The following is a 17,344-nucleotide window of genomic DNA, read 5'->3' on the forward strand; positions in this document are numbered from 1 at the left end:
TTATCATTTTGGGGTTACGCTTTAGAAACAGCAGCTTTTCACACTAAACAGGGTACCGTCTAAATCCGTAGTTAAGACACCATATGAGATATGGACCGAGAAGACTCCCAGCTTGTCTTTTCTGAAAATTTGGGGATGTGAAGTTTTTGTCAAGCGAATTCAGTCGGACAAGCTAACTCCCAAATCGGATAAGTGCATATTCATGGGATATCCAAAGGAAACTTTAGGGTATTACTTCTACAACTGATCAGAGGGCAAAGTGTTTGTTGCTCGGAATGTTGCTTTCTTAGAGAAAGAGTTTCTCAAGAAGGAGAAAAGTGGACAGAAGGTGTATCTTGAAGAGGTTCAAGATGAGCCAATCAGGAAAGATTCAACAAGTGATGCTAATGTAGCAGAACAAGTTGAGATACCCGTGGCAAGAGAAGCACCACCGCAGCCACGAAGGTCGGCAAGGCTCCGCGCGGCGTGCGAGATATTATTGCTGGACAGTGATGAGCCTGCAATATATGCAGAAGCGATGATGGACTCAGATTCTGAGAAATGGCAGAGTGCCATGAGATCCGAGATAGACTCCATGGGAGACAATCAAGTTTGGAACTTGGTTGACCCGCCTGATGGTGTTAAAGCCATAGAGTGCAAATGGATCTATAAGAAGAAGAAAGATATGGATGGAAATGCTCACATCTATAAGGCTCGACTTGTCGCAAAAGGGTTTAGACAAGTTCAAGGAGTTGACTACGACGAGACATTCTCTCCCGTAGCGATGCTTAAATCTATCCGGATCATTCTAGCAATAGCCGCGTATTTCGATTATGAGATATGGCAGATGGATGTCAAAATAGCTTTCCTGAACAGAAACCTGGATGAGGACGTGTATATGATACAGCCTGAAGGTTTTGTCGATCCGACCAATGCTGGAAAGGTATGCAAACTTTAGAAATCCATTTATGGGTTGAAGCAAGCATCTCGGAGTTGGAATATTCATTTTGATGAAGTAGTCAAAGGGTTTGGTTTTCTTCAGAACGAAGAAGAAGCTTGTGTTTACAAGAAGGAAAGTGGGAGCTATGTTGCATTTCTGATCATGTATATAGATGACATATTGCTGATTGGGAATGATATTCCTATGCTGGAATCCGTAAAGACTTCACTGAAAAATAGTTTTTCTATGAAGGACTTAGGGGAAGCCGCATACATTCTGGGCATAAGAATCTATAGAGATAGATCGAGAAGGCTTATTGGATTAAGCCAAGATACTTACATTGACAAGGTGTTGAAACATTTCAACATGGAACAATCAAAAAAAGGGTTCTTGCCTATGTCACACGGAATACATCTCAGCAAGACTCAGTGTCCTTCGACGACTGATGAGCTAGATCGCATGAGCAAGGTTCCACACACTTCGGCAATTGGACCTATCATGTACGCGATGATAAGTACACACACAGATGTCTCATATGCTCTAAGTGCTACGAGCAGGTACCAGTCTGATCTAGGTGAGAGTCACTGGACAGCGGTGAAAAACATTCTTAAGTAATTCAGAAGGACTAAAGATGTGTTCCTAGTCTATGGAGATGAGGAGGAGCTCACTGTAATGGGTTACACTAATGCTAGCTTCCAAACCGACAAAGATGATTCAAAGTCGCAATAGCGGTGAAAAACATTCTTAAGTAATTCAGAAGGACTAAAGATGTGTTCCTAGTCTATGGAGATGAGGAGGAGCTCACTGTAATGGGTTACACTAATGCTAGCTTCCAAACCGACAAAGATGATTCAAAGTCACAATCAGGATTTGTGTTCACATTGAATGGTGGTGCTGTAAGTTGGAAAAGTTCCAAGCAGGATACCGTAGCTGATTCTACAACAAAAGTTGAGTACACTGCAGCTTTAGAAGCTGCAAAGGAAGGTGTTTGGATGAGGAAGTTCGTCATTGAGCTTGGTGTGTTTCCAAATGCGTCCAGCCCATTGAACCTCTACTATGACAACAATGGCAATAGTGCAGGCTAAGGAGCCAAGGAACCACCAGAAGAACAAGCATGTACTGTGAAAGTTTCACCTCATATAAGAGTTCATCAGATGGGGTGAGATCCAGGTATGCAAGATACACACGGATTTGAATGTTGCTGATCCTTTGAAAAGGCTCTTCCACAGCCTAAGCATGAAGCGCACACAAGAGCTATGGGTATTAGATATCTTCTATATTAGACTCTAGTGCAAGTGGGAGACTGTTAGAAATATGCCCTAGAGGTAATCATAAAGATGATCATATTTCGTTGTATCCATGATGTATTATGTGTTCATTGAATATCCATGAAAGGCAACTTGTATTGATTGGCAATTATGTGAATTGTTTGTGAGACGCTTTACTTGTATGGTTATTCTAAAGTTGTTCCAAGTCGGAGTTTATGTATGTACACACATGAATATTAGACTAGCACATGTGTTAGTTGATGACTGTGTTCCACAAGTCATAGACATGGAGATGTCAAACTAATAATGTGGGAGCCTGTATGACATGAGGCTGGACCGACCCAACTTGAGAAATAGTGATTTCTCATTACACAATGTGTACGTTGTGTTCTTAGACCTGAGATTATCGCATGTACTCAAGATGTGAACCGACCTACTTAGGAGCCATCAAACACTACTCCGTAACTGGGTATTCATAAAGGTGGTTCTCAGGTTTGTCAAGAAGCATGCTGTGAGGTATGGTCAGTCAAGATAGGATTTGCCCCTCTCTACTTGAGAGAGAGATATCTCTAGGCCCCTCGGGTGATCAGATCAAGAAATGCATGGCTATGCTAGGGTTAAGTGTTAACCCGGATCACAACATCGAGAAAGAGAGGTCAGTTTGGAGCTAGACCAAATATTGTGAGGCAAAGGGAATAGCATGTATATGAGATTGTGACGGCTCATCTAATATGATCTTTGCGCACGAATAGGAGTTGACACGTCTTGCTAGAGGCCACTGTCAACTATTGGTCGAGTAGGAGTACTCGGGCCATGTCTGTTCGTGCGTAAGCCCATAGGGTCACACACTTAAGGGGCTGGAAGCCTAACGAGGATATGATCCGAATTAGACTGGGCTTAGGTGCACTAATGGGCCTCAGTTAGGAAGCCCATTAGTGGGCGCCTATAAAAGAAGGGGTGGGGGCGCATGGAGGGGCTAACCCTAATTCCACGCCTGCTGGCAGCGGCTTGTTCCCACGCCCGCGCCCACGGTTGCCCTCGCGGACCTAGCAGTCCGGAGTGCGATGCTTCTTCCTCGTACTTGTGGATACCTTGGAGGTGCTGCATCTACTGCACGAGGACGAGCTGCATGTGAGGAGTCTTGCAATTGCACTGCCGGCGACCGACTGCACTACCCCGACGTGATACAGAAGTTCCGCACCGGTGCGTCTAGTGGTAATTCCATGATCTATAACAGCAGTATTCCTAGTTTATGCGGTGGACATTTTTGTTTATTGCTAGCGTAGCCCACCTCATATCCCTTCACCTGGTTGGACGGTGGAATGGGATGCGTCCCCGGCCAATGATGATAACGCTGAATGATGTCATGTACATGCTTCATCATGATATATTGTATTGTTGTTAGAACTTTCGCTTATTTTCTACTGCACTATTGAACTTAGAAAGTACTTGTTTATAAATATTTTCGAACTTGGTTTGTAATAATAGTTTCTGTTGAACTCTAGAATGTAAAATTTATGGATTGTTGTAATCTTTGAGCTCACCTTCGTGTGGGTTGTATGTATGCATTGTTTCTATTGAAATTTTAGTGGTTGCATCGGGATGTTACCTGACGGACCGTTGTTTTACTCCGTTTTAAGTGCGTGCTAGCCCAAATTGCCTCTATGGTGATGGTTAGCGCACTTAAGCCGGATTAATTCAGGTGGTTCTGCTACAACGGAGACCCCCTTTGGACTATAAAAGGGAGGGTCATCCGCCTAGGAAAGACACCTCGATAGATCTCAATCATACCACATCATCCACTCGCAAGCTTGTAACTCCCCTAACTCTCATGAGCACCTGGGCTCGAGCAATACAACCGACTGACCCCCGACTGGACGTAGGGCACGATTGCCTGAACCACTATAAATCTTAAGTCATTGTGTGCTAGGCCACCTCCGATCATGATGCGCGATACACATTTCGAGTTGGTTTAGCTGCCGGCCATTTCCGGAATCGACAGATTGTTAACTCAGACAAAACTAAAACAACCAATATTTAGAAGGACTTTTTTCTTTACAAATAAGGACGACCTGCTTCAGCCCCTTTCGAGAACTAGGTTGTATGTCTAATTGTAAACTAAGCGATTGGAAACCCCCCTTGCCCTCCCTGGCGGCACAAGGGGCGACACCGTGCCACCACCTGACCCCCACCACCGCCACTGGTGACCAGTCGGATGGCGGCGGCCTGCGGCTAAGCTGAAGCTAGCTCAGCTCGCCTCCTCACTCTCTCCCTTCTCTCTTTCCCTACCAGCCTCACAAACATTGTTCGTTGTTGCAGCTCCGCCCGTTCACCGCTGCCAGCCGTCGGGGGCCAGATCTGGCCTCCCCTTCGCCAAATCTGACCCCCCCCCCTCGAGCTAGATCTGGTTGTGGCCCACCTCCCTTGGCGGGAGTCGCCGGGGGGCAGCCCTCTCTCGTTGGTGCTTGCTGCCGGGGGGCTAGCCTTCCCTCACCCGCCCTGGGGTGTCGCCTCCACATGGGAGGACGTGATGGCGGTCACCGCCCTGGCCGTGGCGTGGTGGGGGAGTGTGCACCCTAGGTTGGCGACCCCATCGTCAGTGACTTGGTGCCGGTGGCCAGCGTTACGGCTGCGCCCGCCCCCCCCCCCCCCACCCCCCCCCACCCCCGCGTCCCCTCTCTCGCGAGGGTGATGCAGGGCATTTACACCGCCCACCACTAGGTCCCCCGCCTCCACCCGCTCGGTCACCAGCCACCAGCCAACCCGCCCCCGGTCTCGGTTGCTAGTTGCCAGATCTGCCCCTTGGCGGCTACGTGCGGCCGCGGGAAGCATCTCCTTTGGGATGAAGCTTCTTACTGTACTTGCTTGTATTATCACTTCCACCGTCATGGTAGCTTAGGTCGCCTGGTCGTTCGTTTTGATCTCTAGCGGTCGACTTGCTGCTTCGAATTTGACAGATGCTTTGCTGTCGAGAGCGGATGGTTTGCCGTGGTTGTTTATCTGCGTTGACGAATGCTTTGTCGTCATTGTTCCTCTGTTGGTGGATGCTTTGCCACCTCTAGCTGTTTGAGCGGATGCTTTTCTACCATTAATTGCGTCGTCTGGTGGATGCTTTGCCATCGTTGTCATGATGATGTTGTATCTTTAGTAGCAGGTTGAGTTGTTTAGCGTCATCCTTTTGGTTTTGGGAGGCTTGAGTGTGTTTTCTCTCCCTCCATTTTTTCTTGCTTTCTTGTTTTGTGCTTGGTCGCGTGCCACTACTTTAGTGGTGCTTTGTAACTCGGCACTACGAGAGTTCTCTCGTAGTTGCATCATTGTATTTCTCTCCTTCTTAATAAAAACATGCTCAAACATGGTCGTGAAAAAAAATAAGCGATTGGTTACTATAATATCCTGAAGGTTACAGACGTCTACCGTCCTTGTGATCGACTATTATAAAAAGCTCATATGTTTCGCTTGTGTCACCTACCCCTTTTCCCAAGAATGGTACGGAAGTATGCACTTTATGAATATAATCGTCTCAAAATTCCTGAGTTTCGAATCATACCTATTTTCATGAGGGATTCATAAAAAGAACACAAAAGCATATCCCTGTTCAAACCGATCAAGTGAGCCAAGGTCCATTAGAGTACAATAATGACTTCGTGACCAAGCAAACCCATACTTGGGCTGTCAGTTTCTTGATCATTCGCTAACTAGGTTCTTGCACCTTGCACGGCATTTCCCCTTTCGCTTTCTTTACGGTCGCAGATTAGACGAACTAGTACGGCCCATGAATGTTGTGCCGGACCTATCATGATGGGGCCCAGGCTGTAGATTTCCATCTACCAACCGTACTGGAACCATCCCCATTCCCCAGCCCCAACCACATAAGCAAAAGCAAAACAAGGGCAGCGTACTGCCACTACCAGAGCAAGAAAACTATCATAATAGCCGATCAGAGAATCAGGCAGGCATAATTTCCATACAGATTGGGTACTGCAAACAGTTTCTGTGAATTATTTCATTTCAGGTTTTTGTAGTAACATAACCTGATCTTTCTATTGAAACTTTTAGGAGAACTTTTTCACTAGTGGCTCGAAGGAACCAAGGATGTCCATAGGTGGGACAAAAACATTTTTTTAGAAAAATACGAAGGACAAAGATGTCCATGGGTAAAGCAAGTAATAACTAGAGCCTATTATTATACAAAAGTTACAATAATGTGATTATCAAGTCCATCTCAATTCGTTCTAGACCGACGGTTAGCAGATGAAATATACAATGAAACTCCGCTCAATATGCAGCTACATGTAGGATTCGCACAACCGGAAACTTCCAATGAACATTCAGCTATTAAGTCGGATATCTTACAATTGCAACTATATGTGTTGCAGATCCAAATCATGGAAGCCCAAGAGTGTCAGCTGGGTTCTCATTTCCTCCTTGTGCTGATCAAGGGGAATACCGACGTGCTCATTCGAGCATGCTGCCCCTCCAACCTTGCTTGAAGTAGCTTTGCTTTCAGAGTGTTCTCCTTTGCGCCTACCAGCTGATGCGCTGGGGATTCAGATATCTCGCATTCCAAGGATTTGGCTGGGTTATTCAGATGCCGTGCTGGACTGCGCACATCGCAAAGATCCCGTGAGGTAGTATATTCATGAAACTGATTTGTCCAGGGCTGGTTGGATTTGTGCCCTAGATATGCATGTTGAGGAGCCTCTGATTTGATCTTCAACAGGTCATCACGTAATCGGCGAGAGACTTGGGTCATAACAGTTTCATTCTGCTCGTCTGTGGAGGCAAGGCCAGCATCATTGCGTGAGCTAATTTCTGGTGTCGAAGCAATAAATTGTTGCCGGCCAATGCTAGACCTCGCCTTGTCTTTCTTTGAGCAAGTTGGTGCATTTGACATTGGTGAGCCTTCAACAGATACACCATTGGAATATTCCAATCTTCTCATTGGTGAATGCATGGAGCTTATGGCCCTCCTTCGAGTGCCTGCAAGATCATGGCTTTTAATGGCACCTCCATGCATGTTCAGTTCAAAGCAATGCAGATCACTGGCAATAGAACTGCCATCATCATCTTCGGCTAGCCGAGGGGCGCTAGTGGCTCCATTAAGGTGCACAGATTCAAGGGATTGCCGGCAAAAACTTGCATCTCGCTTTTCATTAATAATGTTTAAATTATCATTCTTGGAGTTACCGAACCTTTTAGCATGATGAAGAAAACTCTCAATCTCGCTGCTCAGCCGCTCTATGATTGAGGTTTTCCCTGACAAATCTTCTCTCGTATCAGTCTTTTGCATCTGCATTCGCTCATCAAGCCATGCTTCTGAAATATGAACTACTGACTTATCGAACTTGTGCTCATACTCCTTCACATGCTTTTGCTTCAACATCCTGACTTCATCCTCATAGTTTCTAATTCCTTTTGCAAACTCATCACAAAGATCTTCCAACAGGCAGGTTGTCTTCTTCTCTTTCTCCAGAGCCTTCACAGCCTTGCAAAATGCTGATTTCATCTCGGAGAGCTCTTTGCCTAGCTTTCTGTGGAGAGTCTCAGAATGCTTCCTCAGACGTCTCTCATCTTCAAGCTCCTCTTGCACTGAACGAAGGGCTGCTTTGATCTTCTCTTGGTCCTTGTTCCTCCGAGCCATTTTGTCTTCAGTGACTTGCCTTGCAAGAGAATCAATTTCGTGGTGATACCGCTGCCTCTCTTGCATAAGTTCTTGAATGCATGCCTGGGCATGATGCAACTCTCGTTTCAATCCCTTCATTGCTGACACATCAGCTGCATGCTGTTCTTCCAAGCTCCAAATTCGATTGAGAACTTTCAATAGCTCTGTTGACGTTTTAAGATCATTACCTGCCTTCCTAAATCTAGCATTGCAATCCAACGACCGAGTTGGGCTGACAAGGTTCACCGTTGTTGCCTGTCAAATGAATGCACAGTTTTGAAAATTATGTGTTGATTCAAAAGTGTTTTGAGCTGCAGAACTCGAAAACAATAATATGCAATGGCATCATAAGTGATGCGGCAAAACCAGTACAGGATGATAAGATGGACTTATTGCACTTGACAAGCACAATACAGTCCATGAATTCCTATATAGACAAGCCTGAGAGAAGATGGGCATGCTGTCACAACTGGTATTTCTTATTAATGCCCTACGAAAACCACCAAAGGAAGCCAAGTTTGAGGGAGGAAATGAATACGTACCCCAACTGAACTAGTGTAACTCGCAGGAGAAAGAGTCTGCCTTGAAGGGCATTTTTCTTCATGTAACTTATCATGCTCCATCACTGAAGCGGCAACATGTGCTCCAAAGCCACCTGAACTCCGTGGCTGAAATGTAAGAAAGAATCTTGTGACATCTGGTATACATGGTTCGTGAAATAATAAAAAAAGGGGGGGGCGGGGGGGGGGGGGGGGGGGGAAGGCAAAACACACAAAAACAAGTTGTGGCATTCCCAGTGGAAATCAAGATTGCGACAATTCCAAGGAAAATAAACTTCAGAATGATGGCGTCAGGAAACAAAACAAAAGGACAAATCTTAGGTGCCTTCAACTAAAAAGCATTACTGTCTTCAAATAAAATAAGAGGCCAGCAATATTGAATTTGCTCCTGAGAAGCATAAACATTATAATGTGCTTTGTATAAACCAGATTCAAAGTTTTACTTCTGCTGTGTAACAACAGTGCATGATAAATTAGAAAAGAGTGAACAAAATATGCTTCTCTAAATGGTATGTTGGGATCATGGGATCTTACTAAGCTGCATGGTGCATGGCAGAAACATCTGGCCCTCTAGTTCTCTGAGAACATGAAACTTGGGCATGGAAACAGGATTATAACAAACTAACAAGAATAAAGGACAGGTTACAAGCTTTTACATGGATCTATGCCATTTTCCCAATCCATCTTTAGGTACTTAAAAGGTCCCTCTGTTTTGTTATCTGTTATATGCTGTTTCTAATAGAAGCTAGTCCCCCCTCCTGGGAAAAAATTAAGTTAAGCAAACATCATGTACAGGCATCCTAAATACTCCAGGATCATCATGTAGTTTGGTTGTTCCTAAAAATATTATATAGCTTGGTAAAACAGAAGCTAGATTAGGAGAAAGCAGTGAAAAGAAAAATTGCATCGTTATAATAGCAAAGAACCCAGAGGATACAAAAGGAGACGATGGTTGGTGATGCCCTAAGGGATGGAATATTCTTGAGGAAAATGTCAGAAACAATAAAAAGAAATACAATCACAACCATCAAGCATATAATTCTAATATACCAGGTACAGGTTCAAATGGAAGCTCAGTCTCTCAGCAGTCCAGCATAGAGATCCTAGTCATGTAGGCAAGTCTATCAAATAAATCAGCCAGATCATCTTCGATCAATATTAAATGTCCTTGGAGGACCTATGTTTTAATATTCTTTATGTTTTACTTAAGCTTGTTGTTTGGGACACTAAATAATCAACCAGCAAAGTTCTAAAGATAACGGGGCTATGCCTCCATCTTTGAAACAAACACTAAAACACTTCAAACTGAGTAAAGGCAAAGCATACTCCAAAATTCGGTTGTATTAAATAATAATTTTATAGCTCTTATACTACTTCTCAACAGAAATTCATGATGCAGTTCATTAATGTAGCAACAAAAGCTGGAATAACTACAGTAGCCACCTACAGATCCACCATATGTCCAGCACCTCATAAGTCAAATAAGTACCAGCAAACACTAAATTGAAAGGGTCGTACAGACAATACTATCACAAAACAAGGATGCAGCTTTTATGGCTGCATTACTTCCTGACCTTGACAACTAAACAAAAGTAGGTGGAGAAGAAATATGTAAAATCCATATAAGAGTACGCTAAATCTCAGAGGATACTATCCAACTACTATAATTGAAACGGAGAGTGCTTGGTGCTAGATTTTGTGCTTTGAACTGTTCCTGATGAAGAACTGAAGAGAGTGTTTACATTTGCACAGCCTAGGGTCTTCTTACACCTAAAATCGAAAAATGACAAGAAGCTTATGAAACCGTAGAGATGATTTAGCCGTCTCTGCTGTGGTTTTCAGAAAGGAAACTAAACACTAGTGATTTCTGAAAACAGATAATTTTAGCTAATAATCCACCAAAGGTTTCATATTAAGTGACTGAAAAGGCAACGTTTTCTGAATAATTTGATGCAAGATCGAATGACGTAATCCAAGACCAAATAAAAGAAAAGATGGAAGGAAAAGCAGGGCATGATGCACACATACAGACATCAAGCTGACCACTAACGTCATCAAGTTGACTGGGGGGGGAAGCGACGCAGATGGCGAAGTTCTTACCCGATCCGCATCCGCACTCGCCTCGTCGACGGCGGTCGCCCTCCGTCCGCGGCGCCGGATCCGGCGGCCCGCACCGGCGACGCGGATGACGTCCTGGATCTCCCACAGGGTGGCGCCCAGCTGCCGCGCCGAAGCGGCCGGCGCGCCCCGCCTCCCCGCCCCCGCGTCCGCCTCGGCCGCCACCGCCGCCGCCGACTCCTCCTCCGGCCGCGGCGGCGACGGCGACGGCTCCAGCTTCCAGGACGGCGACGGCGTGGCGTGCCCCGCCTTCCGCCGCGCCCGCGCGCGCGCCTGGGCCGCCACGAGCCCCCGCCTTAGCGGCTCCTCCTCCGCTTCCACCAACTGCTCCTCCTCCTCCTCCCCGCGGCGGCGGCCGTCCGGTTCTTGCGCCTCGCGGCTCGGGCTCCTGGAGGCCGCCTTACTGCAGGCCTCGAGCCTTGCCTCCCCGCCGCCGCCGGCGCGGCATTTCAGGAGCGCTGCTGCTACAGCGGCCGCGGCAGCATGCGGCGGCTCCACCTCCATGGACGGCTGCCGCTGCTGTGCCTTTGCGATCTTGGTAGGTGTCCCCCCTCTCCCTGCGGCCCAGCTCCGCGTTTCTTTCTTCCCCCTCTTCTCTTATCTGACCGGCTCTATGGAGCCATCATGCTCTGCTCTCGCAGCTTCCTTGGCTTCTGCTGCCTCGCTATGTACAGTGCGAATCTGCGTGCGCTCAGTGCAGGTGGAGAGTGATGCGTGTTGATGGGGAAGAGAGCAGAGCAGAGCAGAGAGAGAGAGAGAGAGAGAGAGAGAGAGATGTTGTGAGCAGGGTGGCAACTGCCAAGCTGGGCCGAGAAGGCGAACTAGTCAGAGGAAGAATTGAGAATCGTGCTGCGTGATGAGCATGTGCTGCGTATACGGTATACCGCGCTCCTTATTTTGTACTAGTATAGTACAAAAGAAATGACGCGTTGAGGAAGACATGCAAATTCTTAGTATTAGCCAATGCTAATCCATAATGCCCTCCAAGTTTGTTCATAGCATATTATGCGCACTGATCAAGTAAGTCACACATGTCCTAAGAAAAAAAAAGACAATATGAATGACCATTAATACCTATGTTAATACAATACAACTGATTGTCTTGTATCACAGCATTTAACTGAAAATATATAGTGAAGATTGCAATTACTGCATTTTATATCCTGAATGGTATGGCCGTTGAGGACCGTTCTCTCTAATCTCTAGGGTCCATGGGTAAACATAGCAAAACAAAGGGGATTACTGGCTGATGATGGCGGTGAATAGCGGCCATGGTGATAGGGTCAGTCATTGCTTGGCAAAGAATGCCGGTCAATTGTTTGTAGATTCACAAACATCTGTGTAGTGGGACGATCACAATGGTATATACACACACACATGTTGTCTATTCTAGTCGCAGCGTATTGAATAATATTCAACACGTCGGCGGAGCGCCGTCCACATCCGATCAACCAACTAAGGTCCCGCAACTGTAAATCATGGTAGCATTTTACTCCTAGAGCATCGGATCTGACCCTGTAAAACTTCCTTACCCCTCTCGTTTATTTCTTTTCTTTTTCTCTCCTCTCTTCTGAAAACTGGAGGTCCCCCAGATCCGGGCATCCAGCAGCGCCCTCCCCTTAGTCACCATCCTATTCTGACGTGTAGTGGCGTGATCAAAGCTTCCCAAGAATCAGCCCCATCCCTTTTCGCAGCCATGGCGGTGTCACGGCGACGAGATCTCAACTTGCTGGGAGGCATCACACGGACAAGATGGACGGCGGCGCGACCATCGGTGTCGTGGCTTCCGGCGATGGTCGGTGGAGGACGCGTCCCCAGCAACGAGGTCTTTACGGCTGTTGGTGCAGGGCGCATCAACAACCACGGCGAAGGCCAAGAGACATCACCGCTGACAAGATCTCGGTAGGGAGGCGTCGCAGAGACTGATCCGCTCGGGATGCACACGGAGGTGTTGCCTTCTAAGCAACCAGATTCTGACCAAGGTTACATGCATCGCCATATTATCATTTTGATTTTCCTCAAAATGCAACGATTGGTTCAAAAACAATGCTACAAGATTCGTGATTAGCAAGTAGATTATTCTATTATTGCTTCTCTCATTCTTGCATATTGGGCAGCTTTGTCCTGCTTTTCTGCGTTGGTGTCCGTGCATTCCAGGAGATAACCGGATCAGCATGCAAGATTGATGTGAATAATTAATTATTCGAATAAGAATATGCAATATTTTAATAGGTTTTGTAGTTCTAAATCTCCCTGTTATTTACGTGTAGATTGGATATTCTTGGAGTTACTTTATGGCCCTTTGGAGCTGCCTGTCCAGTACGCCTATGTCGATGCTCCATCTGGTGGCAACTGACATCTTCCTCTTCATCCATTCGAGCTATGCTAGTACAAAGGATCCCTTTTTTAATTCAATTTCTCACTCAGATGCATAATTTATATGTATATCTTCTGCTAGATCATAGTGCAGACTGCAAAATTGTTCTCTTTGCACAATTGTTGTAGCAGTTCACCTATACGATTCTAGACTATACTGATGTGAAGTGGAAATCAATTTGTATCTACTCTGATTGATCTTGTCTGCTACTGGTAAGATAAATTAGTACAAAATCTACTCCATGGTATCCACTTGAAAGTTATTCTTCCCAGCATCAAGCATGTAGTACTGAATGAATCCATGCCATTAATATCCTAGAAGAGAAGCATGTCACCTGTCCAGTCACTTTTCTTGTGCTGGAAAGTTTAAGCATGTTGCGAGGAGCCTTGTATTTAAGTTGGTCCCCGATAAATGGACTTTGATTTTCAGGAACAATAACTAAGTATTGATGCGAGCAGTAATATTATCAATCTCAAAGAGTATTATCATAAAATTAGAGGAGCAATAATATCAAAAATATCTTCTCTATCATTGGGCTGATGTCATAATTAATTTTACTGGGTTGATGTCATAATTAATTTTATGTCTCGAGTTTTGGAAAAGTAATCCTACAAATTACATGTCTAAGCATTTTTATCCATTTCAATTATCTATATCATTAGCTTAATTTCTATAAGAAAATTACTTGTCTAAGTTTTGGAAATTGTTTCTAAATTAATCTTATTTGAAATAGCTAAAAATGAAATTGGAGTGATTGGCACACTCAAATACGGCAGTCACCTTCCCACCCTCTACAGCAACCTAACTCCTGCTATTGATTTCTGGCACGCCATTGGGGAAAAAAATCCAAAATTTAGAAAAAAGTACTCCTCTTTATCAATTGAAAAAAGTACTCCTGACACTTGAAAAATACCCTTGATTTTCAGAAAATACTTCCTATTTATTAGTTGGAAAAGAATCATGGAGTAAAAATATTCCTGCTGTCAATCAAAGTATTATTCAATCGAAAAATACTTCTCTTGTCAATTGAAAAATACACCCGACGGTTGGACAAAGCACTCCTCTTATGAATTGAAAAATACTCTAGAGAATTGCAAAACACTCATGTTCTTTGAAAAATACTTCTGTGCTCAATTGAAAATACTCATGACACTTGAAAAGAAACTCCTAACATTAGGTAAAAAATACTCCTCTGGTTAGTTGAAAATACTCCTCTAGCTAGTTAAAAATACTCCTGACATTTGAAAAAAAATACCCATCATGTCAATTGAAATATAGACCAGACATTTGAAGGATACTCCTATTTGTTAATTGGAAAAATACTCCCGACATTTCTAGTACACTTTTGATATCTGGAAATAAAACACTCTTTCTTGCCAATTGATAAATACTCCTGTCATTTGCAAAAATACTCCTTGTCACTTGTGCAAGGTTAAAAAAAACTCCACTCGTACAAAAACTCCACTCATACAAGTTTTCATGCATGCATGGATCAGTGCGCACATAGGAGGCAACTAACAGAATAAGCAGGAATGGTAAACCTGCACTAATCATTCTAGTTTATTGTCATGCAAAACTACGTTTACGTTGCCTCTGGCGTCTTTGATCCGCTGCACCTGGACCGTATACCGAGCATGGTACAAATTGAAAGTGGATAGTAAGCGCCTGTTTGGATCCAACGGAAAGAGAAAGAGAAAGAGCAAAATTTTTGCTCTTTTGCACTTTTTTTTGCACTTTTGGATCCAAACACCCCAAAGTGCAAAAGGGCAAATGCTACCGTAATTTTGCTAATTATGGATTAATTAGGCTTAATAGATTCGTCTCGTCATTTAGTCCTCATCTATGTAATTAGTTTTTTAATTAAACTATATTTAATACTTCTAATTAGCGTCCAAACATCTGATGTGACAGGAGCAAAAATTTTGCTATTTGCCCTTTTGCCATTTGCCCTTGGATCCAAACATAGCCTAATTCACGTGATAGCTTTCTTCATTAGCCGGTAGCGGCCATTAGATGGTGTGCAGCTAATCAAGGAAGTATTCACGCAGATGAAAATTACTTATAGAAAAATAAAAGAAAATGCTTTTGGGGAATAATTGGCCAAATACATAAAGAATAATATTTTAGAGTCTAGAGGAGTAATCTTGTATAACAAAAAAAAAATCAAAATTCTGCTTACATATACAAAGCATCTACGACTAAGCATTTCATGTTTCAATAACTAACTGTTCCTTGCTTGTTAGTTTATAGATTATATTGGGTCAAATTACCTCGTGTTATGCATAAGTAGATAAGTATTCCTTGTTTCTATAGTAATTACTCCATAATTCGATGACTAATTACTTCTTCTTGGTCAAAAGTACCTGAACATTGCTTGTTAATTACTCCTTCCGAATGCTTAACTATTCCGTACCAATGGCTTAGATGTCAAATAACTAATTACCTCTTTGTGTAATCGGAGTAATCAGTTGGCCCAAATCAAGGGGCATATAACGCGGATAGACATTGCTGGATTGTACTTGGTGCCTTGCATGCTACCATTCATGTACTCAACAATCCTGCCGTATCCCACTGTGAAAGCGTACAAAGTTTGAACCAATCAACGCAAATAAATCTCAGAGATCAATGCATACGATCAAGTCCACCAAACGGGTAGCAAAGTAAATAATGAACAGATATATTGCTCCCTGAAATCTCTCTCATTTGAGCCATTTTTCATGCAAGTAATAACCACCCTAGAATCTTTTCAATTTTAAGTTAATGGCAACAAATTAGCTTCCATATGCAGGCTGCATGCACTACATGCCAAAACGATAGGTTTTTATGGCTACAGGGGCATCAAAACCTGTATGACAGGGATGGATATGAACTCGTGAAATTCATCGCAAACGTCAACTCCTGTCGGGACCATAAAATGTAATTGGCCTTCATGAGATTTCAATTCGAGCAACCATTGCAAGCACCGTTAGTTGGGGGTGAATTATATTTGCGGGAGCCATTCAAGCAGCTCCAGATCACACCGAGGAATTAAAAGAGCAAAACGTATTTTACTCCCCGCGACCCCAACGAGGTAATTTTAAGTCACGGGACCTTGGATGGAGGCGCCGCCATGCGACGCGTTTTTACGGCTACAAGCGCTCGCTGGAGCTCTGCATGCAACGTCAATCCAATCCGTTTTTATGCATGCATGCAACGCAAATCCAATCGCGTCGGACAAGCCTAGAATATCTCGTGGCGCCAGCAAATCAAAGGAGCATTATTAAAATGGATACGCAATACATGTTGGATTTGATTTTTACTACCGTGCATGATAAAGGAGCAATTTTGCAGCCAGAGGGCTACATATCTCCCCCAAAATCTCGTCCACACTACCTGGCGGGTCCATGGATCTGGAGTCCCCAGCGGGGCTACTTCCTGCTGGCATTCTAGATGGTCTAAGACCACGCGTGGGTCAAATAGACGCTCTCTTGGACTGTAAAGCTGTCTAGGTCCATGGTTCCGACTGGCCAGCTGGTCGGCTGGAGCCTCGGCCTGTGAGCTTCTGGACATCTACAGCCGTGGGAGGACGCAGGCCGAGGCTCTCTTGCTACCGCTGTAGGAGGAGGCGGAGTCCTCCTACAGTGTCATCCTGCGAGCTTCTGGACATCACCACGAACCACGCCTTCGGCGAGGAGGCGGTCTTCACCAATGGTCGGGCCAAAGGCAAGGCCAAGCGGGAGGACGGCCCCTCCTCAGGGCAGGGGAAAAGGAAGAAGAAGGACCGGCGTCATGCCGATTGAACTCGGTCGTGGCGGCCAACTACGCGGTCAAGCGACAGGGCAACGCTGACCACTTTGAGCAACTCCTGGAGAAGCCTTGCACCAATTACGGCTACCCCGTCAAGCACAAGCTCAAGGATTGTGAGCTTCTCAAGCGCATGCTAGGTCAGGCCAGCAAGCGCAAGGGCAAGTACTGCGATAAGGAGGTGCCCAAAGATCAGGGACCACCGCCCAAGGAAGGGAGCGACTTCCTCAACCCAGACGGCTGCCTCATGATCTTCAAAGGTCCAGAGAATGACTGCACAAAGCGTCAACACAAGGTCCGACTCCGGGAAGTCTGCGCCACCAGGAACATCATCCCAAAGTTCCTCCATTGGTCGAGCACACCGATCACCTTCGATCGATGTGACCACCCTCCCAGCATCCCCCGATTGGGGAGCTACCCCCTCGTTGTCGACCCCATCATCGGCAACAAGCGCCTAATCAAGATGCTGATGGATGGGGGTAGCAGCCTCAACATCTTGTATGTTGAGATCCTCGACGCCATGGGCATCTCGCGGTCCAAGCTCCGTGCCTCTGTTTTCCCCTTCCTCGGCATTGTTGCGGGCATGAGGGCGTACCCCCAGGGAACATAGACTTGCCAGTCACGTTCGGCGACCGCAGCAACTTCCGCACTGAGACC

At 45.1% G+C, this 17,344-nt stretch overlaps 1 protein-coding gene across 1 annotated transcript; it reads right to left on the reverse strand.

Annotated features, from left to right (window-relative positions):
• Positions 1–6,342: 6,342 nt before the first annotated feature.
• On the reverse strand, positions 6,343–11,552 carry LOC112888360. Its single transcript, XM_025954561.1, has 3 exons — positions 10,510–11,552; positions 8,392–8,517; positions 6,343–8,104 (listed from the first exon to the last, which is right to left on the reverse strand). Exons 1-3 carry the CDS (start codon positions 11,029–11,031, stop codon positions 6,602–6,604), a joined length of 2,151 nt encoding a protein of 716 aa, XP_025810346.1. The 5' UTR covers positions 11,032–11,552; the 3' UTR covers positions 6,343–6,601.
• Between the last annotated feature and the right edge of the window lie 5,792 nt (positions 11,553–17,344).

The sequence above is a fragment of the Panicum hallii genome, chromosome 4, assembly GCF_002211085.1.
Source record: "Panicum hallii strain FIL2 chromosome 4, PHallii_v3.1, whole genome shotgun sequence".
Taxonomy (NCBI): domain Eukaryota; kingdom Viridiplantae; phylum Streptophyta; class Magnoliopsida; order Poales; family Poaceae; genus Panicum; species Panicum hallii.

Bases quoted from the DNA above. Each gene is read 5' to 3' on its own strand.
- LOC112888360 (XM_025954561.1), bottom strand. From the start codon at position 11,031: ATGGAGGTGGAGCCGCCGCATGCTGCCGCGGCCGCTGTAGCAGCAGCG. The intron at 8,518-10,509 runs GTAAGAACTTCG...CTTACATTTCAG, and splicing joins CGAGTGCGGATGCGGATCGG to CCACGGAGTTCAGGTGGCTT. The intron at 8,105-8,391 runs GTACGTATTCAT...TTCATTTGACAG, and splicing joins GTTACACTAGTTCAGTTGGG to GCAACAACGGTGAACCTTGT.